The sequence below is a fragment of the Vigna angularis genome, chromosome 5 (assembly GCF_016808095.1).
Source record: "Vigna angularis cultivar LongXiaoDou No.4 chromosome 5, ASM1680809v1, whole genome shotgun sequence".
NCBI classification, from domain to species: domain Eukaryota; kingdom Viridiplantae; phylum Streptophyta; class Magnoliopsida; order Fabales; family Fabaceae; genus Vigna; species Vigna angularis.
The window spans coordinates 35,898,191-35,917,256 of NC_068974.1; the positions used below are offsets into that span (position 1 = coordinate 35,898,191).

Sequence of the window (19,066 nt, forward strand, 5' to 3'; positions counted from 1 at the left end):
CCAATGAAGCACAGACCCTAACAAAAAAAGCACCCTTTATTTTAGTTTTTAAAATAAGGTTTAATTCCTATTTTGGTCCCACTTTTCGTAGGGTCTGTTCAAATTGATCCTACTTTTTTTCAAAAGTTCACTAAGATCCCACTTTTCGCAAAAACGGTGCAAGTTAGTCCTTTTTGGTTACGGCGTTAAAAAACTAACGGCACAGCTGCCCAGCTGGAAGAAAACTGATGAGCTGTACATTTTTTTGTTGACGTGGCACTCTACATGGCAATCACCTTGCAATTGCAACCTTCAACCTCTGCCCCAACTCTCTTCCTCCCATATGCCCATGGCGTTCCTTCTCATCACCACCTTCTCCTTCTCCTCCTTCTCTTCCTCCTTCTTCCACCCTTGCAATAGCACAGAATGCAATCATTGCACCACATCAGTGAACTTCCAGCTGAGATGTATAAAACAATAAGATGTATAAAACAGACTGAGACATTCCAAATCACCTTCATGATAGTAACATTTTTCTGCAACACCATAAATTCTCAAGAGTTGCCATCTTGTTTTTTCCTGCGGTTGCCTGTTAGATGCACCAGAACAAACGATCAAGGGAAATGACTTGAAATGGAAAGCAATAAGTTACACATAAATCATAGTCAGCACCTCAAACAAAAAGAAAATAGCAACCATTTAATCACTTGCTTAAAGTTGTTTATTTGAGAGGAAAATAGCAACCATTTAATCTTTCCATAAACGCAAGAAGTGTGGAGTGACCCGTGATGAGTAGAGGGACGAAGTAGTGCAAGGGATGAGTCAGAGTGTTGAAAAAATGGTCTGGTAATCGTTTACAGAATCCTGGTAAACGATTACCCGAGAGAAAATTGGATTTTGTACATAAAGTCCAACATAGGTAGTCAGCCAGGTGAACAGGGGTCACCATTGGAAAAAAAGCTTAGTTTTAGGCAGTTGTGCACCTGTCTGAGGCTGGTCCATGTGTTTCAGTGGTGGGAGAGGGTGGTTGGTGATGTGATGTGAGTCCAATGAGTGTGGGGTGACCCCTCATTAGTTGGAGGAGCAAGCTCTGCAAGGGATGACTAAGAGTGTTCAAAAAAGGGCTTGGTAATCGTTTACAGCATCCGTGTAAACGATTACCCGAGAGAAAACTGGATTTTGTACAGAAAGTCCAACATAGGTACTCAGTCAGGTGAACTGGGTCACCATTGGCCAAAAAGGTGAGTTTTAAGCACTTTTTCACTTTTCTTAGGGTGGTCCTGGTGTTTCAATGGTGGGAAGTGATGTTTTGGCACCCCATGATGGAGGAAAAAAACAATGTTTATGAGATGAGCAACTTGGGTGAGATAACATGGTGTCAACTTTGACCTTTGCTGACTATTTTACTGATAACTTTTCCCACCGACCTCCAAATGATGTGATTCTTTTTTTATTAGAAACTAGACTCAAAAATCTTTCCAATGACTACTAATTTGTATTTTTTGGACATCTGAGTTGGTACAGTTTATTCTTTCAAGTTAGCGTTTCATATATTTTTGCCAACTCTGACCTTTGCTTGTTCTTTTGCTCATAACTTTTTCCACCGAACTCCAAATGATTTGATTCTTGTTTTGTTGGAATCTATACTCAAAGACCTTTCGAATTATGCCTTAGAAATCAAGTTTACACCTTTTTTGACACTGTAATCGATTACAAGGACACTGTAAACGATTACCCGAGAGAAAACTGGATTTTGTACAGAAAGTCCAACATAGGTACTCAGTCAGGTGAACTGGGGTCACCATTGGCCAAAAAGGTGAGTTTTAAGCACTTTTTCACTTTTCTTAGGGTGGTCCTGGTGTTTCAATGGTGGGAAGTGATGTTTTGGCACCCCATGATGGAGGAAAAAAACAATGTTTATGAGATGAGCAACTTGGGTGAGATAACATGGTGTCAACTTTGACCTTTGCTGACTATTTTACTGATAACTTTTCCCACCGACCTCCAAATGATGTGATTCTTTTTTTATTAGAAACTAGACTCAAAAATCTTTCCAATGACTACTAATTTGTATTTTTTGGACATCTGAGTTGGTACAGTTTATTCTTTCAAGTTAGCGTTTCATATATTTTTGCCAACTCTGACCTTTGCTTGTTCTTTTGCTCATAACTTTTTCCACCGAACTCCAAATGATTTGATTCTTGTTTTGTTGGAATCTATACTCAAAGACCTTTCGAATTATGCCTTAGAAATCAAGTTTACACCTTTTTTGACACTGTAATCGATTACAAGGACACTGTAAACGATTACCCGAGAGAAAACTGGATTTTGTACAGAAAGTCCAACATAGGTACTCAGTCAGGTGAACTGGGGTCACCATTGGCCAAAAAGGTGAGTTTTAAGCACTTTTTCACTTTTCTTAGGGTGGTCCTGGTGTTTCAATGGTGGGAAGTGATGTTTTGGCACCCCATGATGGAGGAAAAAAACAATGTTTATGAGATGAGCAACTTGGGTGAGATAACATGGTGTCAACTTTGACCTTTGCTGACTATTTTACTGATAACTTTTCCCACCGACCTCCAAATGATGTGATTCTTTTTTTATTAGAAACTAGACTCAAAAATCTTTCCAATGACTACTAATTGGTATTTTTTGGACATCTGAGTTGGTACAGTTTATTCTTTCAAGTTAGCGTTTCATATATTTTTGCCAACTCTGACCTTTGCTTGTTCTTTTGCTCATAACTTTCTCCACCGAACTCCAAATGAGTTGATTCTTGTTTTGTTGGAATCTATACTCAAAGACCTTTCGAATTATGCCTTAGAAATCAAGTTTACACCTTTTTTGACACTGTAATCGATTACAAGGACACTGTAAACGATTACCCGAGAGAAAACTGGATTTTGTATAGAAAGTCCAACACAGGTACTCAGTCAGGTGAACTGGGGTCACCATTGGCCAAAAAGGTGAGTTTTAAGCACTTTTTGCACTTTTCTTAGGCTGGTCCTGGTGTTTCAATGGTGGGAAGTGATGTTTTGGCACCCCATGATGAAGGAAAAAATAAGGGTTATGGATGTAATATGAGTGAACAATCTGAGTTCGTGTAATGAAGTTCGTTTTAGTCCCCCTTTGATTTAAAAATGTTAATTGTGGTCCCCCTTTGCTTTTGAATTTGTTCACGATGGTCCCTTTTTCCTTTAAAAATTGTTCAAATTGGTCCCTTACTATATTACTATAATACATATTAAGGATACCTGGCAAAAAACATATATAATGACATAATATCACTACTTCCAAATATCACAACATAATATCAGTGCAACATATTTAATTAAAGTGCTTAATAAGAATTCAACATACAGAATGAAAGTGTTTGATAAGAATTCAACACAGACAATGAAAGTGCTTAATACATCCACAATTAAAGTAGTTAAGAAGAGTACATATTAATACATCCAAATTTTCAACTAAATCTATGGATCTTTTCTTCTAATGTTTAACTTCTGCCTTTGTATTGGCTCACTTAAATCTCGGATGGAATCTTGACTTGGTTGTGGTGGTTGAGGAGATTGGGGACTTGATGGCTGTGAAGGTGCAATGGGTTGTGAACTTTGTGCCTGTGTTGATTGTGTTGGTTGGATGATGGCTGGATTTAAAGGGCACATTTTTTTGTTGTGCCCCAGTTCACGGCAGATACTACATCTCTTTCGCTGCCCACCAACATTCATCTTGTAATGGCGACATCCCCAAAATTTCCTCCCAGCATTCCTTGAAGTTCTAGCAACTTTCATTACAGCAATATCACCACAGTGGCAAATAGGGGTTATCCCAACTCTCCTGGAAACAACACCGTGTGAGGATTGCGAAAATCCTTTGGAGGTTGCCTTCGAACAGGAAGAACAACTCTGTGATGAATTCATCCCTAACCCTAAACCTCTGCTTTTAAATTTCAGAACCCTAACTTTGCTGAAACCTCCTGCTTTTAGATTTCAGAACCCTAACTTTGCTTTTCAATTTGGGTAAAACAGCCATGAATCCTCTGCTCTCAGGATGAATCACCAATTCACAGTGCCACGTCAACAAAAAAATGTACAGCTCATCAGTTTTCTTCCAGCTGGGCAGCTGTGCCGTTAGTTTTTTAACGCCGTAACCAAAAAGGACTAACTTGCACCGTTTTTGCGAAAAGTGGGATCTTAGTGAACTTTTGAAAAAAAGTAGGACCAATTTGAACAGACCCTACGAAAAGTGGGACCAAAATAGGAATTAAACCTTAAAATAACAATTTACGAGTCTTTCGAATCCCCATGTCCAAAACTCCAAAGCAAGGTCATTCATAAATGGTGCAGAAAAACGAGAGAAACAAAAGAGTTGCTTCAGTCAAGGATATGAATACAAAATCTGCTGTAACATTATCCAAATCCGAATTGTGTATGTCACAACGGAATCATGTATCAACAGCTAAACCACGAAAGACCCAAAAGTTACAATTCACCAGTAAAATCAACCAGAAAAGAGGGACTCGTCAATTTCAATCTTCACAACCTCATTATCTTCGAACCTGTCTTTCTTGGAAGGTGCCGGCGGAGCATAAATCCTCGGCGGCCCTCTACCCTTCTTCTTGTCCTTTGGCCTCGCCTAATAATAAACCCCCAATCCCATTCACAATATTAGAACCAGGAAAAGCTTAACAGTAAACTAAAAAAGAAATTGACGAAAAGAGAAAATGGAAGCAGAAATTTACATTCCCAAACGAATGGGCGAAACGCTTTCCCTTTGCAGTTTTCCTGTCCCCTCTGCCACAGTACACTGGGAGATAACAAAAGACATAAAATTGGGAAATGGGGAGTTAGAATTCGTGCAGAATAAAGAAAAGTCGTTAAAAAATGGATTTAGTGTTGCAGAAAGTACCAGAAGGGGTTGGAGAGAGTGTGGAGGATGCAGAGGCTGAGATGGAAGAGAAGGGACTGGAGAGTGGTGAGAAGAGAGTTTGAGAGTGAGAGAAGGAAAGGTGAGAGGTGGAAGTGTGCAATTGAGTGGAAAGTGGAGGAGGTGATGCTAGCAGTAGTGACGCCATGGCTGATGATAACTCAAGGGATAAGCTTCGACAAGAGAAATAGTTAATATAACTCTCAAATATATAGTAAAAATATTAAATAAAATGGATGGAAAATCTTTAAGTTTTACTATCTAACTTCTATTCTAATAATTTTGAATTTCGAAAAATTAATCTTATGAAATTAGACAACTTCAACTAAATTTATATATCAAGTTCATTTTATATTACAAGAAAACCTTTATTACATAATTTCATAATTCAAAAATTAAAAATGATGAATCAATAGTTTTCGTTTAACTAAATGCTCTGATTTTATTTGTGGTCTCAATTTCTTGACATTTAGTAAAATTTATTCTATGTTCAATATAAAAAGTATTCACACTCCTTGCTCGTAATACCAATACTATTATGTTATAAAAATACATATCCTATCCTGAATCCCATATTAAAATAAGTTGTGATTTGAAATAAAAATGAGAAATTAATCGAAAAAGAAAAATTCACCATAAACACATTGCAAAGATTCATATTTTAATGTTTATATATATATATATATATATATATATATATATATATATATATATATATATATATATATGTATGTATTATATATGATAATGTGGTTAATTTGATGCATGTGGGTTAAAAGAAAGGTGACCCAACATGAAATCCAACACAAACATCAGGAAAAATGAACCACAAAAACATTCATATGCTGTGTGTGATCCATCTCCTACTACAGTTGTTTTTCATATACATTATAAATAGAAAATCACAAATCATGAGAGACATTCCAAACTTCTAAGCTAAGCTTTTACTGATGTTTCAATTCCAGCCTTGTAGTGCACAAATTCGTGCTTCTCCTCATCATCCCAAAGCTCTGGAAATGCTTCTCTCATATTATGAATACTCTCCAATGCATGATCGACTCCCGTTGTACGAACAGATGTGCCCACCTGCATTCACATGGGATTTTAATTACAAATGTATTTAGTTCAAAGAATGAATATGAATACTTTGATTCCAAGTGTGTGCAGGTATCCAAAGGCAACATAAAATATGTTCCTTATGAATCATTTGATTACTCTTACCGCAACTGTGTGGAGGCCTAAGCGTTTTGCTGTCTGTAAATTGCGGATGCTGTCATCAAAAAACAACTGAAAAGAGCAGAAGCAACAACAACAGAAGTGAATAAATAATGTCATCTGTTGCAAAAAGATGTAAAACCAAAGAAGCAGCAGAGGAGTAACTATGAAAATGCAAAAACTAAGAACCGTGAGAGGTTTCAATACCCTTTGGTTATTTATGATCAATATTTGTTAAAAATATTGAGAACATGGTAACCTATGCCTATTTCTGCTTCTCAGTAATCGAAAATGGATTTTTTCTTTTGAAGGAAACCAACCTTATTAATTAGTTACTTTGAGACTAAAGGAAACAGCTAACACCTAATGAAGGAAGGGTGAATGTTCTTACTGTTCTCTGAGGATCAATGTTTGCTATCTTGAAAGCACATTCAAATGCATCATCAAAGGGTTTGCAGACAAGGGGGGTGCGTGGAAGCACCATATCAGAGTCATGCCGGCGCAAATGCTCACAGATGTTCAAAACTTCTGCGGTGGTAGGTTTAGATTCAGAAGGATTGGTGTTGTTGGAGGGATTCAGAGTGTCAAAGCTTATGATTCTTTCAAAGCAGTCCTCCAATCCAAGGATTTTAAGTGCACTAATTGCATGGTTCGAATCTGCATTTGTAAATATCTGAAAGGGAAATCAAGAACAGACATCATCATCACCCTGAAGACAGCATTTCTCACAAGTACTATTTTCATCATAAGAAAGCGACATAGAAACTTACAATCTTCCTAATAGGCAAGCTTTGCAGAATTCCCCTGAGAACAGGGTCTGGTTTCAGCAGCACATCATATGGCAATCTCCCATGAACAAAACTGTTCAATCAAAGGACAATTCCACATGGTTTAAACTAGATTGAAATGAATGGCTAAGTAGAAAAATGGGCAGAAAAGAAACAAATATGTAGACAAATTACCTATTATACTCATCGATCTCAAAGTCATAGCCAATTGCCTGGTGAGAGCGGACAAGAGAAAGAAGGACTGATTCTTGTTAAACATCGGTTTTGTCTAAAGAAATGTTTCTGATACAATCCATTTAAAGGTTTATAAAAATCATACCTTTAGACCAGCCATTGTTGTTCCATAAGTCTTATACAGCGGAACGTTTAATTCAGCAACTTTATCAGCATCTATCCCAAGCTTTTGAATCATATATTCTGAAATAAACCAGAATTTTCTTGTTTTAAGTTCTGCTAATTCCAGATACTTTTACAAATATAAAAACGGGACAGCATTTTTTTATCCCTTTAATTTCAAGGCATATTCTTGAGACGAATGTGTACATGAAAAAGATAAACATACTAAACAAAATAATAAGAGATAATTGTCCTATACTGCATAATTTTTTTGACATTCAAATAATTGAACCCTATAAATTCAGTACCTTCGATATTCATTGCTATTTGCTGACAGACTCCAGAACTATAGGGATAAAGGGTGTCGTCAAGATCTGAAATTAAACAAAATAAATAAATAAACAAACCTAAGCAGAACAACCAAGCGCAGAGAGAGAGAGAAATCACCATTGATCGTGAAGGCTTACCAAACAACAGACAATCATATTTTGGCTTTTGAACGTCCTGGAAGTTATGCCCGTCTTCCATTTTTGCTTGAACTTCTCAGCCTAATTAAAGTATAAAGATCAAAACCACAGTTAGCGAGGAAAACATAAAGCGAAAAACAAAAACAACCCCAACACAGAAACATAAATGAAACAGCGTATCTTCGTCTCGAAGCACATTTCCCGGTATCCCAGAGAAAAAATAAATAAAATTTAACATGAAAACGAAATTTTTTTTCTTCTTACTGAGAAAAAAACAAAGTGGGGGCGAGCACAATTCAGTAATGTTAGAGTGAGGATGAAAAATTACTTGCGAGAGAAGAGGAAGAAAGGAATGAAATAGAATGAGGGAGAGAAAGAGGAAGCGGAGAGACTTTATATAGAAAAGAACATCGAAAAGAAGAGAGAATGGGTTCCTTTCAAGTGCTGAATTGTTGATTCTAAACCGTTCGACAACGACGTTTTAAGTAGTTTGAAGATCTGGAAACAGAAGAAAGAAAGAAAAGATGAAATGGTTTTTTCATGCCATCCCTTTCTTTCTGACTTGTCTCTTCTAATTATCCCCTCTTGCCACCTTCTTCAGTTTTTTTTTTCTATTTTTTTTATCAAAAACGTTCTTCACTTCTTTATATATTGAGTCATTTTATACCCTCTAAAAATACTCTTTCCTAATTTTTCATTAATAACAATGAAGAAACCATAAATAAAATTCATGGCTTTGTAGAAACTAATCATTCCAACTTTAAAATTAATAAAATTACTAATACTATTAGTTTTGTTCAACCGATCATATTTTTCTTAACTGTAAATATGTTTAATTTTCTTCAACTCTATTTGAATTATTTTATCGGATTGGCTATTTGTAACTATATTCTAACGTTTAACTTAGTCAATGCTCGTTAATTCAAATTTCAATAAATGTGATAAATATAAAAATATTAAATGTTTTATCTAAATTTTATATTTATAGTCTTTTTTAACCTTTTACTTAATAATAATTTAATAAGAGTTTAATTACCTTTTAATCTTATTTATCATGATAATCTTATAATTAATAATTATATTATAGTATTATTGAATAAATAGTAATTATTTAGCTTTGAATGCATTTAAAAAAGCATACATTCAATGTATACTTTAAGAGTAATTTAGAATTTAATTACTATTTTTAAAGTAAACAATTTTGTTTATAATTAAATTGAGAGGTAGTATTTAAAAAGAGAAAAATTTAATGTTATTAATTACATTACCTAATTCTTTTAATCATGACAAATTTAGTTTGTCCAATTAGGACAAATGATCAGAAGATCAGAGAGTAATCGCTGAATATCGTAGAAAGCACAACAGATTTTAATGATTTCATTACTAAGCATTTGAATTCTAGCATTAATTTATTAGTTACTTTGAATTATTTATTAATCTGGTATATTGATAAACTCATGATTCATATTGAATTTTAAAATATTATATATTTTAATTATTTAAAACATTGTATGTAACAGCTTAATAAATTAATTTCTTCTACAAGAAGTAATCATATTTAATTAATTTTAAAATATTATATATTTTGGAAGTTGGTAGGTCCTGTTCGAGTTTAACCTATATTGACCGAGTCCAATTTTTAACCTATTTATGAAAAAATTTGATTTTTCGTTTGGTCTGATTCAAGCGGATGGTGCTATTTTTCTTACCACTCTACCAATTTCTTAACAAATATTCTTAAAGCATTTGTGTCTTTTTTTCTCATATTTAAAATTAGTTTTTGAAATTATTTTAATTATTCTAAAATTTGATTTAATTAATACTAAACAGTCTGAATTCATGAAAAATAGTCTTAAAAATAAATTCTAACAAGTGAGAATATATTATTTTCTTTTATCTCAGAAGAAATGAATAATGTGCTGATGAAATGAAGAAAGGTCCAACCTAAAAAAAATGAGATTACTTCACGTGCTAAATAATATAGTTTGTATAATTAATTGCAGTTATTTAATTAATTATTAAGCATAGGAAGTTTTCTAGATAGAGACGCTCCACGAATGACAAACGCGATTTTGAAAGGTGAAGATTTCTTTTAGATTCTTGTGTTGACTGAATTTTTTTATTGAAAAAGTAATACGAGTATGAAACAGTAAAAAACTTATATTATTTTTACATTTATTAATCTTTATAATAGTTATCTTAAAGTTGTATGAATTGATAATTTGCTATATAAATGTAATATTACCTATAATTTCTTATAATTTTAATTTTTCGACTTTTGCTTCCAGGCTTTAACAGTGAGATAGAAGACTAAAAATAGTCAAAATAAATTTATATTATTTTTTAGTTTTCAAAATTATAATAATTGACAAAGTGTAAACGTGTATGTGAACTTAAATAAATTTATAAAATGTATGTTTGTAGTTCCACGTGATGCGAACTCTCCGGAGAGGAGACTCAGCAATACAACCTATTTTTTTTTATTAACAACAACTAATCAAACGGATTATCTCTTTAATCATATTTTTCTGATGATTATTCTAAAAGAATTAGACCAAAAAACAAACCATATATTTTTTTAAAGCAATCATTGGTAGGATTTTAATCTTTTTGGTGTTAATTAAAATAATATCTGTACACATTTAGTGTTGTTTGCTTTTGTGGTCACTGATGACGTTCCATATGATTTGTTACATGATTTATAATTTTGGTGTTGATTAAGTGAAAGTGTGATAGTGCAATTAAGAAGAGTCGGTTATGAATAAGATGAACATGAAGAGCATTGTTGTCGGATGAAAATTCGAATGTAACATAATAACTATGTTGGACTGAGTAACTTTTGATTGTAGAAGCGTGTATTTGGCGACTGTCTCTCAACAACCTGAGACTATAAAGGGAAGGAAAGAAGACCCGTTTTCTCTGGTTCAACGTTTAAAATATTTATTAATTTAACATTTTGAGCTAGTGATGTCAATTTTATTTTTATTTTTTTATGGAGGTGGGATTTCATTGTGTTTATATTTTTCAGATGAATTCTTTTTTGAAAGTCATTGATGAGGTTTAAGGTTATGCATATAATATTTAGAGTTTAGAGTTCGTCATTTATACATATAAAAAAAATTAAATCAAATATATCATCATATAATTTTTAAATACATTACAATGGTAAAGATAAAAATATATCATGAGTACATAACGCTTGAATGAGAAGTACATCTCGTACAACAAATAAAGGTGTCAATAATAGTTATCAATAAAAAATATCGAAACAATAATCAAATGGTGAACGAAGACAATGAACTAAAAAAAATAACGAAGAAGAAATAAACAAAACAATCCAAAGTAAAGAAAAAACTGGTAAAAGAAGAGCTCTTTAAACATAAAAATGGTCATAACAAACATACAAAAATAAAGAAAAAATAAAGAAGAAAACGAGAGAAAACAAATATCATAAACCTAAACATACCATAGGAAAAAAAATGGAAGAAAATGAAAAGAATGTTCAAAACAACACTCTTATGCACAAATTAAGTAGAAAAAGTTGAAATTAACTTTATTTATGAGAGTACTTTAAGGAAGTGTTCGTTTGCGCTCGTTGTGCGGATAGATTTATCACAGCAGATTTGCGGATGTAGGATGTATTTGTTTTTAACGATTTATGAATAAATAAAGGAAAGGAATTGTGGAATGTTATCTCATCAAGAGATTTGCAAAGATAAAATATTTTTGACCATAATATCCCTAATTTGTGCAGAGATAATCAATTGCACTCATTTATGTAATGAGTTCCTTTCCTGTATATAATTTGTTGCCCTTCTCCCACTCCACACTCCTATATGTATCTCATATCATATAATAATAATAATAATAATATTATTATTATATAATAATGTTAAATACTAATAGTAATATTATATAATAATAATATATTAATTTTAATTACAAAAATAAAACAATAATCTTATATTTTAACTTATTTTTCTAAAAGTATTTATATTAAAATTTATCCAAAGAATTTATAAAATTTATATTTCTCTATTTTATTATAACCTATGTGTCTCTTCTCTATTTTAATTATTTATTAATTCTATTATTTTAAATAATTTTTATCAAAAATATTACTCATAAATATTATTTTATATTAATATACAATTTAGTAATCTTCATTATATATCTATTAAAATATTTTTTAATCTATTACATCAACACAAATTTTTACAAACTTTACTTTTAAATTGACTTTCAACCACCTCCAAATTTATTCAAAAAAAATTAACACACAATTTACTCTCAAATCCCTTCAAATCCTTCCACTAATCTCCCTTAAGTGAACACACCTAAATGATTTTCAAAAGCCTCTAAATATGTCAAAAAGAGAAACCGATAAATAATATAATGAGAAATAATATAACAGTAAAAGACAAAAATAATCTATAATAATAACAAATATTTGACGATTAAAACAATCAAAATTATCTTACGACCACAATTTTCGTGGTTAAAATTTAATTTCTTCTAGATTCGTAGCACAATGTTAAAAAAGTTCTCAAATCCACAAAAATGTTAAGAATCTAAAAAATCGTCATCTTTAAACAATAGTTAGAATTTTAATATCTATCATGTGTTCCACCCAATATCTCACCAATTTCCAAGAGCATTTTTACTTTTACTTTCTTTCCACCTGCACTACCAAACTTTCCATACAACATTGGATAAAATAGGAATTAAAGAAAATAAATTAAAAAAGTGTTAAACATGAAAATTTCAATGTAATTCCAATTTCAAAGGGGAGAATGTTAACCTTAACTTCAAACAGTTCAGTGAAAATGAAAACCAAACATGGCAAAAAAAGAATATTGTGCAGGCAGATTTGTATAAATATGAATTCTACATCTTAGTTGGTACGAGTGAAATGGAAGAGTTTATTTAGCAGTTACCATGAGTGTTGGTTGTGAAAGTCATGTACAACAAGAAAGATGTATTTGGTAACTATCTGGGAACAACCTGGGGCTCTAAAGGAGAAGATCCGCCACCTTCCTGAGGCACATCTACAATGGTACTTTCTGCAACCTTTTCATCCTCTTCTTCAAAGCCTTTCTTAAATCTATCATAATTAGTGGCTTCAGTGGCCTTAAATGGTCGCTCACCTAAAATTCGAACCAAGTCGTCATGATGAAGTACTTCTTTTTCAAGCAACAACTCAGCAAGTTGAGTAACTTGTTCCTTGTGTTCCTCGATTAGCTGTACCGTTCGTTCGTATGCTTTGTTCACCCAATCGCGCACTTCGCTGTCAATGATTGCGGCAGTTTTATTGCTGTATGGTTTGGACATCTCAAATGAGTCCTCTCTTGGAGGGAAGGAAAGGAGACCCACTTTGTCGCTGAAACCATAAACTGCTACTTGGGCATATGTCATCTTGGTAACCTTTTCCAAGTCATTTTGTGCTCCTGTTGATATTCTCCCTATAAGAACCTGCAGTGACAAGGGAGGGAAACATCATTTTCATGCCTCTGATATTTGGAAAGCATCAAACATCAGACAAGGAGAAACCGTTAAACAACGTAAAATAAAGAAGTGACAAGATTTACACCAGAAAGATATAAATACACTGAGAAGTAGCCATATAGAAAAATGTATTGAAGAGAAACAGAAGAGAGAAGGTAGTTAAGAAAAACGACAAAACTACCTGCTCAGAAGCCCGACCACCAAGTGTCATGCAAGTCATGTCAAAAAGCTGCTCCTTTGTCATGAGAAGGTTTTCGCTTGGAACATATTGTGCAAATCCAAGAGCTGCTGAGCCACGTGGAACGATGGTTACTTTTAACAATGGCTCAGCGTGTTCCAAGAACCAACCTGCAACAGCATGGCCTGATTCGTGGAACGCAACAGTACGCCTTTCCACCTTGCTTATTACCTGGTTAGGAAACATAGGTATTAGACAACACTAAACAATAACGGAAAAGGCAAAGAGTTTCAAATCCTCTTTAGTTTAACATTTTCAATTCAAAGTAGCATAGCAGCTTCGGCATCATGAAGTTTTTAACTCACAACAAAATTCTAAGATAAAAACATTTCTGAAGATTAGAAACAGACAGAGAAAATGACCGAGTATATCAGTCTGTCCTTTCAAACATAAAAATGAAAGGGCCCTACATTCAGCATAAATCACATTGTTCAAATTCATTAAATCAAACTTTGGCTGGATACATTTTATGCAACATATCTTAATTCAGGAGATAAAGAAAAGCTTTTCACAGCCTATAGCGGGGAGGAAATCAGGGTATATTCACTATGTATTAAGAAAACAGCTAGCTAAATTTAGTCCACCATTTTTGTCTAATGTTCTAGAAATATCATTTCATTCATTAGCACTTTTATTAGATAAACAAATAAAATATATAGGATTATACATGTAATTAAATAATTACATCTAAAAATAATAATATTTTACATGAATGAACATCCCAAACTTTTCTTCCGTTTCATTCACCTCCCAGTAACTTAGAAGGAAAGACAAACTAATTCAAATTTAACAATATTTTGTCATTCATAGTTGCCATTCCCGGACCCTGAAGCGGCCAACACTAAAAATGAGATAGTGGGATGACCTTTATTCTAAATTTGTGAATTTTCTAATATGCATATATATATATGTGTGTGTGTGTGTTGTGTTTCAGTAATACCTACATTATTTTTGTATTTATTATATATCTTGTGTACATATTTACTATTATTACTATATTATTAAAAAAATATTATTTAGTTTATTATATTATTAGTATAATTCCGTTTTATTACTAATTAGTTAGTTTATTATACTTTTATTACTACTATTTTCATTACATCGGATATTATGCTTATTATATTATAAGTAATTATTTGAATTTTTTTTATATAATTAATACTATTACATTATTATTTTATAATGTGGATAACTATACACATTATAAATTAAAAAGCAGCCCCCATGAAAATATGATTTTGGACTCAAATTGAGGACCAAGGCCCAACAGATGAGAAATGATAATACTACATGAAACCCTGAGGACCCACGACTCTATAACACAATGCAACAAATTTGTTGTGCCTCACCACTGCACTCCGCCCATCTTTGCTGCAATAGCTGCCACGCCAACCACAATTGCAAACATAGGGATCATTAATGTATTAAATTAAACTTAAAACATCCAGCTCTCTTATAATATCTCCATACGGCTTCCCATAATCTGCAAGACTTTTAATTCTATAAACTAAACATCCAACTCCACCCTTGTATACATAATCCTACCTCAAAAGAATATAAAAACTTATAAAGACATACCTTGTTCTTCTTTTCCAAACCACCAATGATCCTATCGATGGCTGACTCAAAATGGTCCATTGTGACTTGTGTCACCTCCCTCCTTGCAGCAATCAGAGCCGCCTCATTGCAGACATTAGCAATGTCTGCTCCAGCAAATCCAGGAGTAAGGGCTGCAAGCCTTTGAGAATAATATGAAGGTTCACGGTCAAGTTTGATCTTCTTCAAGTAGATCTGAAATATCTGGTCTCGACCTTTAATATCAGGTTTGTCAATTGCTATTTGGCGGTCAAATCGCCCCGGTCTAAGAAGAGCTTTATCTAAGATATCAGGCCTATTTGTTCCTGCCAACACAACAACCCCAGAAGTGGTTCCAAAACCATCCATCTCCACCAACAATTGATTCAATGTACTTTCACGCTCATCATTTGAACCAGAAAAACCACCACGCCCCCTTGCCCGACCAATTGCATCAATCTCATCAATAAATATTATACTCGGAGCACATTGCCTTGCTTCCAGAAACAAGTTTCTCACCCTTGATGCTCCAACACCAACAAACATTTCCATGAAATCAGAACCAGATATAGAAAGAAATGGCACCCCAGATTCCCCTGCAGTTGCTTTTGCTAGAAGTGTTTTTCCTGTTCCTGGAGGACCCACCAAGAGAGCACCTTTTGGAATTTTTGCACCGAGTTCTTCATATTTCTTTGGGTTCTTGAGGAAATGGACAAACTCCATAATTTCAAGTTTTGCCTCATCGCAGCCAGCAACATCTTTAAAATAGATCTAAACAAAATAAAACAAAAAAGAAGATAAATATGTTTCTTAAATGAACTTATTGCCAAGTCACTTGCCAGCACTACTTCCCTAGAGGAAATAATTAAAATTGGACATGTTATTTAAAACAAATAGAAAAAACATCAGTCGTGTCATTGACAGAAGAAACAGTAATCTCCCAACCTTATTTTTAGTATTTTTGTCTACTTTTGTAACCGGGGCTTTCCCTATGTTGAATATTCCACGAGCACCCTTACCACCACCACCTCCACCAACACCAAATCCACCTTGCATTCTCCTTCCCATATACAAGAGAGATCCCAACAATAAGAGTGTTGGTGCAAATCTCATCAATTCCTGGTACCAAACCATCTCAGCAGAATATGTTACGGGCACAAAATCATGAGAGTCAATGCCAAGAGCTTCTTGCGCTTCCTGTAGCTTCTCCTCAAAAGACTCAACACTTCCAATATTAAAATAATATTTATACTGACCTCCATATTCCTTTGCAGGCAGTGTCCCTTGGACTACTTCACTGTCTATTTGGTTGCGAGGAGAGTTCCTTATATATACTTTGGCAACCGATTTGTTTGAGACAACAATATGGTCTACTAATCCCGGTTCCAAAAGCTTATTTTTAAATTCCTGAAAGCTAATCTGCAAAGAATCAAACTTTGGTCAATGTCAGAAGGATGATAACAATGAAATTAAAGAAACCCTAGCCAAAAGGCACATGGTTGGATTCACATTATAATAATAATCCAAAAGACACCCTCTGAGAAAGCGAGATCTAGAAAAATATCAACCACTGTTAAAAACCCAATCCAGTTTAAGACATGCAACTAGATGCTACAATGCAATGGGATAGAAAGCCAATCCTAATAGTGTTCTTCTTTTAGAGAGCTACAGCCTAAGCAGTCAACTGCAGCAGAACAAAGCTTATCCCGCAGATATACACACACATTTGCAGTCACGATAGGTAAATTTGGCAGAAAAAAAATATATTACTAACTAAAATGAATTGAACGTAATCAATTAATATAAAAGTACTTAAACAACAGGGGGGCAAGAAAGAAGATAAGAAACTGTAGAGTGATGCCTAAGAAAGTACTAGATGACAGTCTCAGCAAATAAAGTATTATAATACACAATACAGAACTCAAATATTATATCTCATAATCTCTCTAATATTTCCATTTTCCCCCTTTACCAATAAAATCAAAATAAGTGTGGAGTCATATGGTACAAAGTTTCACTTCTCATGCATTTAAAATCATTGCCTTCATCTTCATCATATGGAATACACATAATATTCATGTATTGAGTTCTTGAACCAACTTCACCCTTTTAAGTAAATTAAAATAAGGACTGGCTGTACTAATACAAAGAAGTTGTGATTACCTCCTGCTGTTCACGGGGACCATTAGAAAAGGTTGAAAGAAATAGCCCCATAACCAATAATGGGGTGATTATATTTTGAACTTGCTTCATGAATGTTTCCTGAAAATTTCCATGTTCTTCTGTGTTTGCATTTGAGTTGTCTGAAGTTAAATAGAGAATCCAGGCATTAAAAGTTGTTAGTGGTACCCTTTCGATAAACTGGAATACAGTTATATGATTAACTCTTACAAAAACATACAAATCCCCATGTAAATCAATGCAGCCACTGAGAGATAGAGAACACATTTTGGGATTGGAACCCAAGTTTCAAAACCCAAAATGCCCCATACACAATAAAGTTGTAATTGAAGTTTCAAGTTGACAGAAAATAGAGCCTTTGATATGGACAATAGAATTGAATGCCGCTTGATTCTCCATCTTTCCATCTTAAAGAAAGAAAGTTCATGTTCTAAAAACCAACACTAAAAATCTACACGGGCAATAGAAAAAAATAAACTCGTCGAGATCCAAAAGGACAGATAACCACACATAAACTTATAGCAAGGAAAAGCTATCAAATCCTCCCTCGAGTATTTGCAACCCGAAACACACAAAACCTACTTAACTCTCATACACAAAACTAGTTCAACATATAAATTACAAGAAATACACCCTCCATTTTACTCATTACATCAGTTATCACAGTTATCTTCCTAATTCAGGGTGTACACAAAAGATTCTATGTTTACCTTTAGAATCGTATTTTTTGCCATTTTCCTTCGGTGCTTCCTTCTTCTCTTTGGGAAAAAACTTTTCATAATCTGCCAAACAAATAAAGAACTGAGTTCAATTCTTTAAACTCATTGAAGAACCTTCAATCACGAGCTAAACACACTTCATGCCCAGTAAAACTCACTCTTTTTCTTCGGGGCTTCACTGGAAAACAATCGGCGAACCCTAGGGTTCGCAGCAACGGATTTAAAATCAGGCAAATAGGAAAAGATGCGGTAATTGGAAGCTCTGGCAGAAGAAACATAGCTCCTAACAAACCCTAATACCGATTCCGCTCCATCAGAACATGTATTCGTCCGTTGTATTCCTGTAAGGGTTCCCAACCCCCCATTACCCTGTGATAAATTCTGTTACCCCAAGCATAAAAATTAACCCTTTATGACTATTAGTAAAAAGAAAATCAATTGAATTGAAGGGGAAGTGAAAACTTACTCTAGATGAGCGCGACAGAGAGCGCGCAATCCTTGAAAAATTCATGCTCCTGGAGAAAAATGATTTATTGGTCGAAGTAGACAATTGCAAGAGAGAAAAAAATGCAAACAGGAAATATCTGGTAAAATTTGATGTAGTGGTCTTTTTTTGTCCAACAGAACAAAATGAGAAAACATTAACTTAACGCTTGAATTGGATCGGGATGGTTTAAAGGCGTGTTTGTGTTTGGATCACAAGATTCGCCTTCTCCTTACAACACTTAAGCTTTGAAATATTGAAATCATCACAAGCCCAACTTGTTAGCTTCATTTTTTTTTCAACAAATTTCTTCACAAAATACGAACATACCTAACAACTTTTCCTCCACAAATAAATTGTTCATTGTTTTTTTTCGGTTGAAAATGTTTTTTTTTATGTTGTAAACTGTAATTTTTGTTTTCTAAGCCATGATAGTATCAATAATAATAATAATAATAAGATTAAAATGATGTAATTATTTTAACTTGACTTTCTTTTTCTTGGAAGGTTTGTTTTAACCCGTGAATAATTTTGTTTTCGTTAATTGAAATTTCAATGTTATATGATGTTTATCGGTTTTATGTTTTAGTTTGTTGTATTTATTATTATGTTTTATTCTATCTATATTATATATAATTTTTTTTGTCTACAAT

General features: G+C 33.4%; 3 protein-coding genes across 5 annotated transcripts; all 3 read right to left on the bottom strand.

Moving 5' to 3' along the window:
- Window positions 1-4,286: 4,286 nt before the first annotated feature.
- On the bottom strand, window positions 4,287-5,092 carry LOC108319607 (30S ribosomal protein S31, chloroplastic). The gene is made up of 3 exons (XM_017550795.2): window positions 4,888-5,092; window positions 4,721-4,785; window positions 4,287-4,614 (listed from the first exon to the last, which is right to left on the bottom strand). The coding sequence occupies exons 1-3, from the start codon at window positions 5,051-5,053 to the stop codon at window positions 4,480-4,482; spliced, it is 366 nt and encodes a 121-aa protein (XP_017406284.1). The 5' UTR covers window positions 5,054-5,092; the 3' UTR covers window positions 4,287-4,479.
- Window positions 5,093-5,655: 563 nt separating this feature from the next.
- On the bottom strand, window positions 5,656-8,322 carry LOC108319590 (uncharacterized protein C24B11.05). Of its 2 annotated transcripts, none has more exons than XM_017550768.2 (9): window positions 8,040-8,322; window positions 7,712-7,792; window positions 7,553-7,618; window positions 7,228-7,325; window positions 7,083-7,120; window positions 6,891-6,981; window positions 6,512-6,793; window positions 6,127-6,192; window positions 5,656-5,991 (listed from the first exon to the last, which is right to left on the bottom strand). In XM_017550768.2, the coding sequence occupies exons 2-9, from the start codon at window positions 7,770-7,772 to the stop codon at window positions 5,842-5,844; spliced, it is 852 nt and encodes a 283-aa protein (XP_017406257.1). In that variant the 5' UTR covers window positions 7,773-7,792; window positions 8,040-8,322; the 3' UTR covers window positions 5,656-5,841. The 2 variants fall into 2 exon arrangements, with proteins under 2 accessions (XP_017406257.1, XP_017406255.1); XM_017550766.2 differs by having other exon boundaries at window positions 7,976-8,322.
- Window positions 8,323-12,551: 4,229 nt separating this feature from the next.
- LOC108319637 (ATP-dependent zinc metalloprotease FTSH 10, mitochondrial) lies at window positions 12,552-18,697 on the bottom strand. 2 transcript variants are annotated; one of them, XM_017550834.2, is made up of 8 exons: window positions 18,396-18,697; window positions 18,088-18,310; window positions 17,921-17,992; window positions 17,193-17,332; window positions 15,975-16,448; window positions 15,033-15,800; window positions 13,398-13,625; window positions 12,552-13,183 (listed from the first exon to the last, which is right to left on the bottom strand). In XM_017550834.2, exons 1-8 carry the CDS (start codon window positions 18,438-18,440, stop codon window positions 12,701-12,703), a joined length of 2,433 nt encoding a protein of 810 aa, XP_017406323.1. In that variant the 5' UTR covers window positions 18,441-18,697; the 3' UTR covers window positions 12,552-12,700. The 2 variants fall into 2 exon arrangements, with proteins under 2 accessions (XP_017406323.1, XP_017406324.1); XM_017550835.2 differs by having other exon boundaries at window positions 18,088-18,298; window positions 18,396-18,686.
- Window positions 18,698-19,066: the final 369 nt, after the last annotated feature.

Coding starts and splice junctions, on each gene's coding strand:
- LOC108319590 (XM_017550768.2), bottom strand. CDS start 7,772: ATGGAAGACGGGCATAACTTCCAGGACGTTCAAAAGCCAAAATATGAT. Junction 7,619..7,711: donor ATATGATTGTCTGTTGTTTG/GTAAGCCTTCAC, acceptor GTTTAATTTCAG/ATCTTGACGACACCCTTTAT. Junction 6,982..7,082: donor GAGATCGATGAGTATAATAG/GTAATTTGTCTA, acceptor TTGATTGAACAG/TTTTGTTCATGGGAGATTGC.
- LOC108319637 (XM_017550834.2), bottom strand. CDS start 18,440: ATGAATTTTTCAAGGATTGCGCGCTCTCTGTCGCGCTCATCTAGA. Junction 17,993..18,087: donor TGAAGCCCCGAAGAAAAAGA/GTGAGTTTTACT, acceptor TTTGTTTGGCAG/ATTATGAAAAGTTTTTTCCC. Junction 17,333..17,920: donor CAAAAAATACGATTCTAAAG/GTAAACATAGAA, acceptor ATTTAACTTCAG/ACAACTCAAATGCAAACACA.
- LOC108319607 (XM_017550795.2), bottom strand. CDS start 5,053: ATGGCGTCACTACTGCTAGCATCACCTCCTCCACTTTCCACTCAATTG. Junction 4,786..4,887: donor ACTCTCTCCAACCCCTTCTG/GTACTTTCTGCA, acceptor GTTATCTCCCAG/TGTACTGTGGCAGAGGGGAC. Junction 4,615..4,720: donor TCGCCCATTCGTTTGGGAAT/GTAAATTTCTGC, acceptor GTTTATTATTAG/GCGAGGCCAAAGGACAAGAA.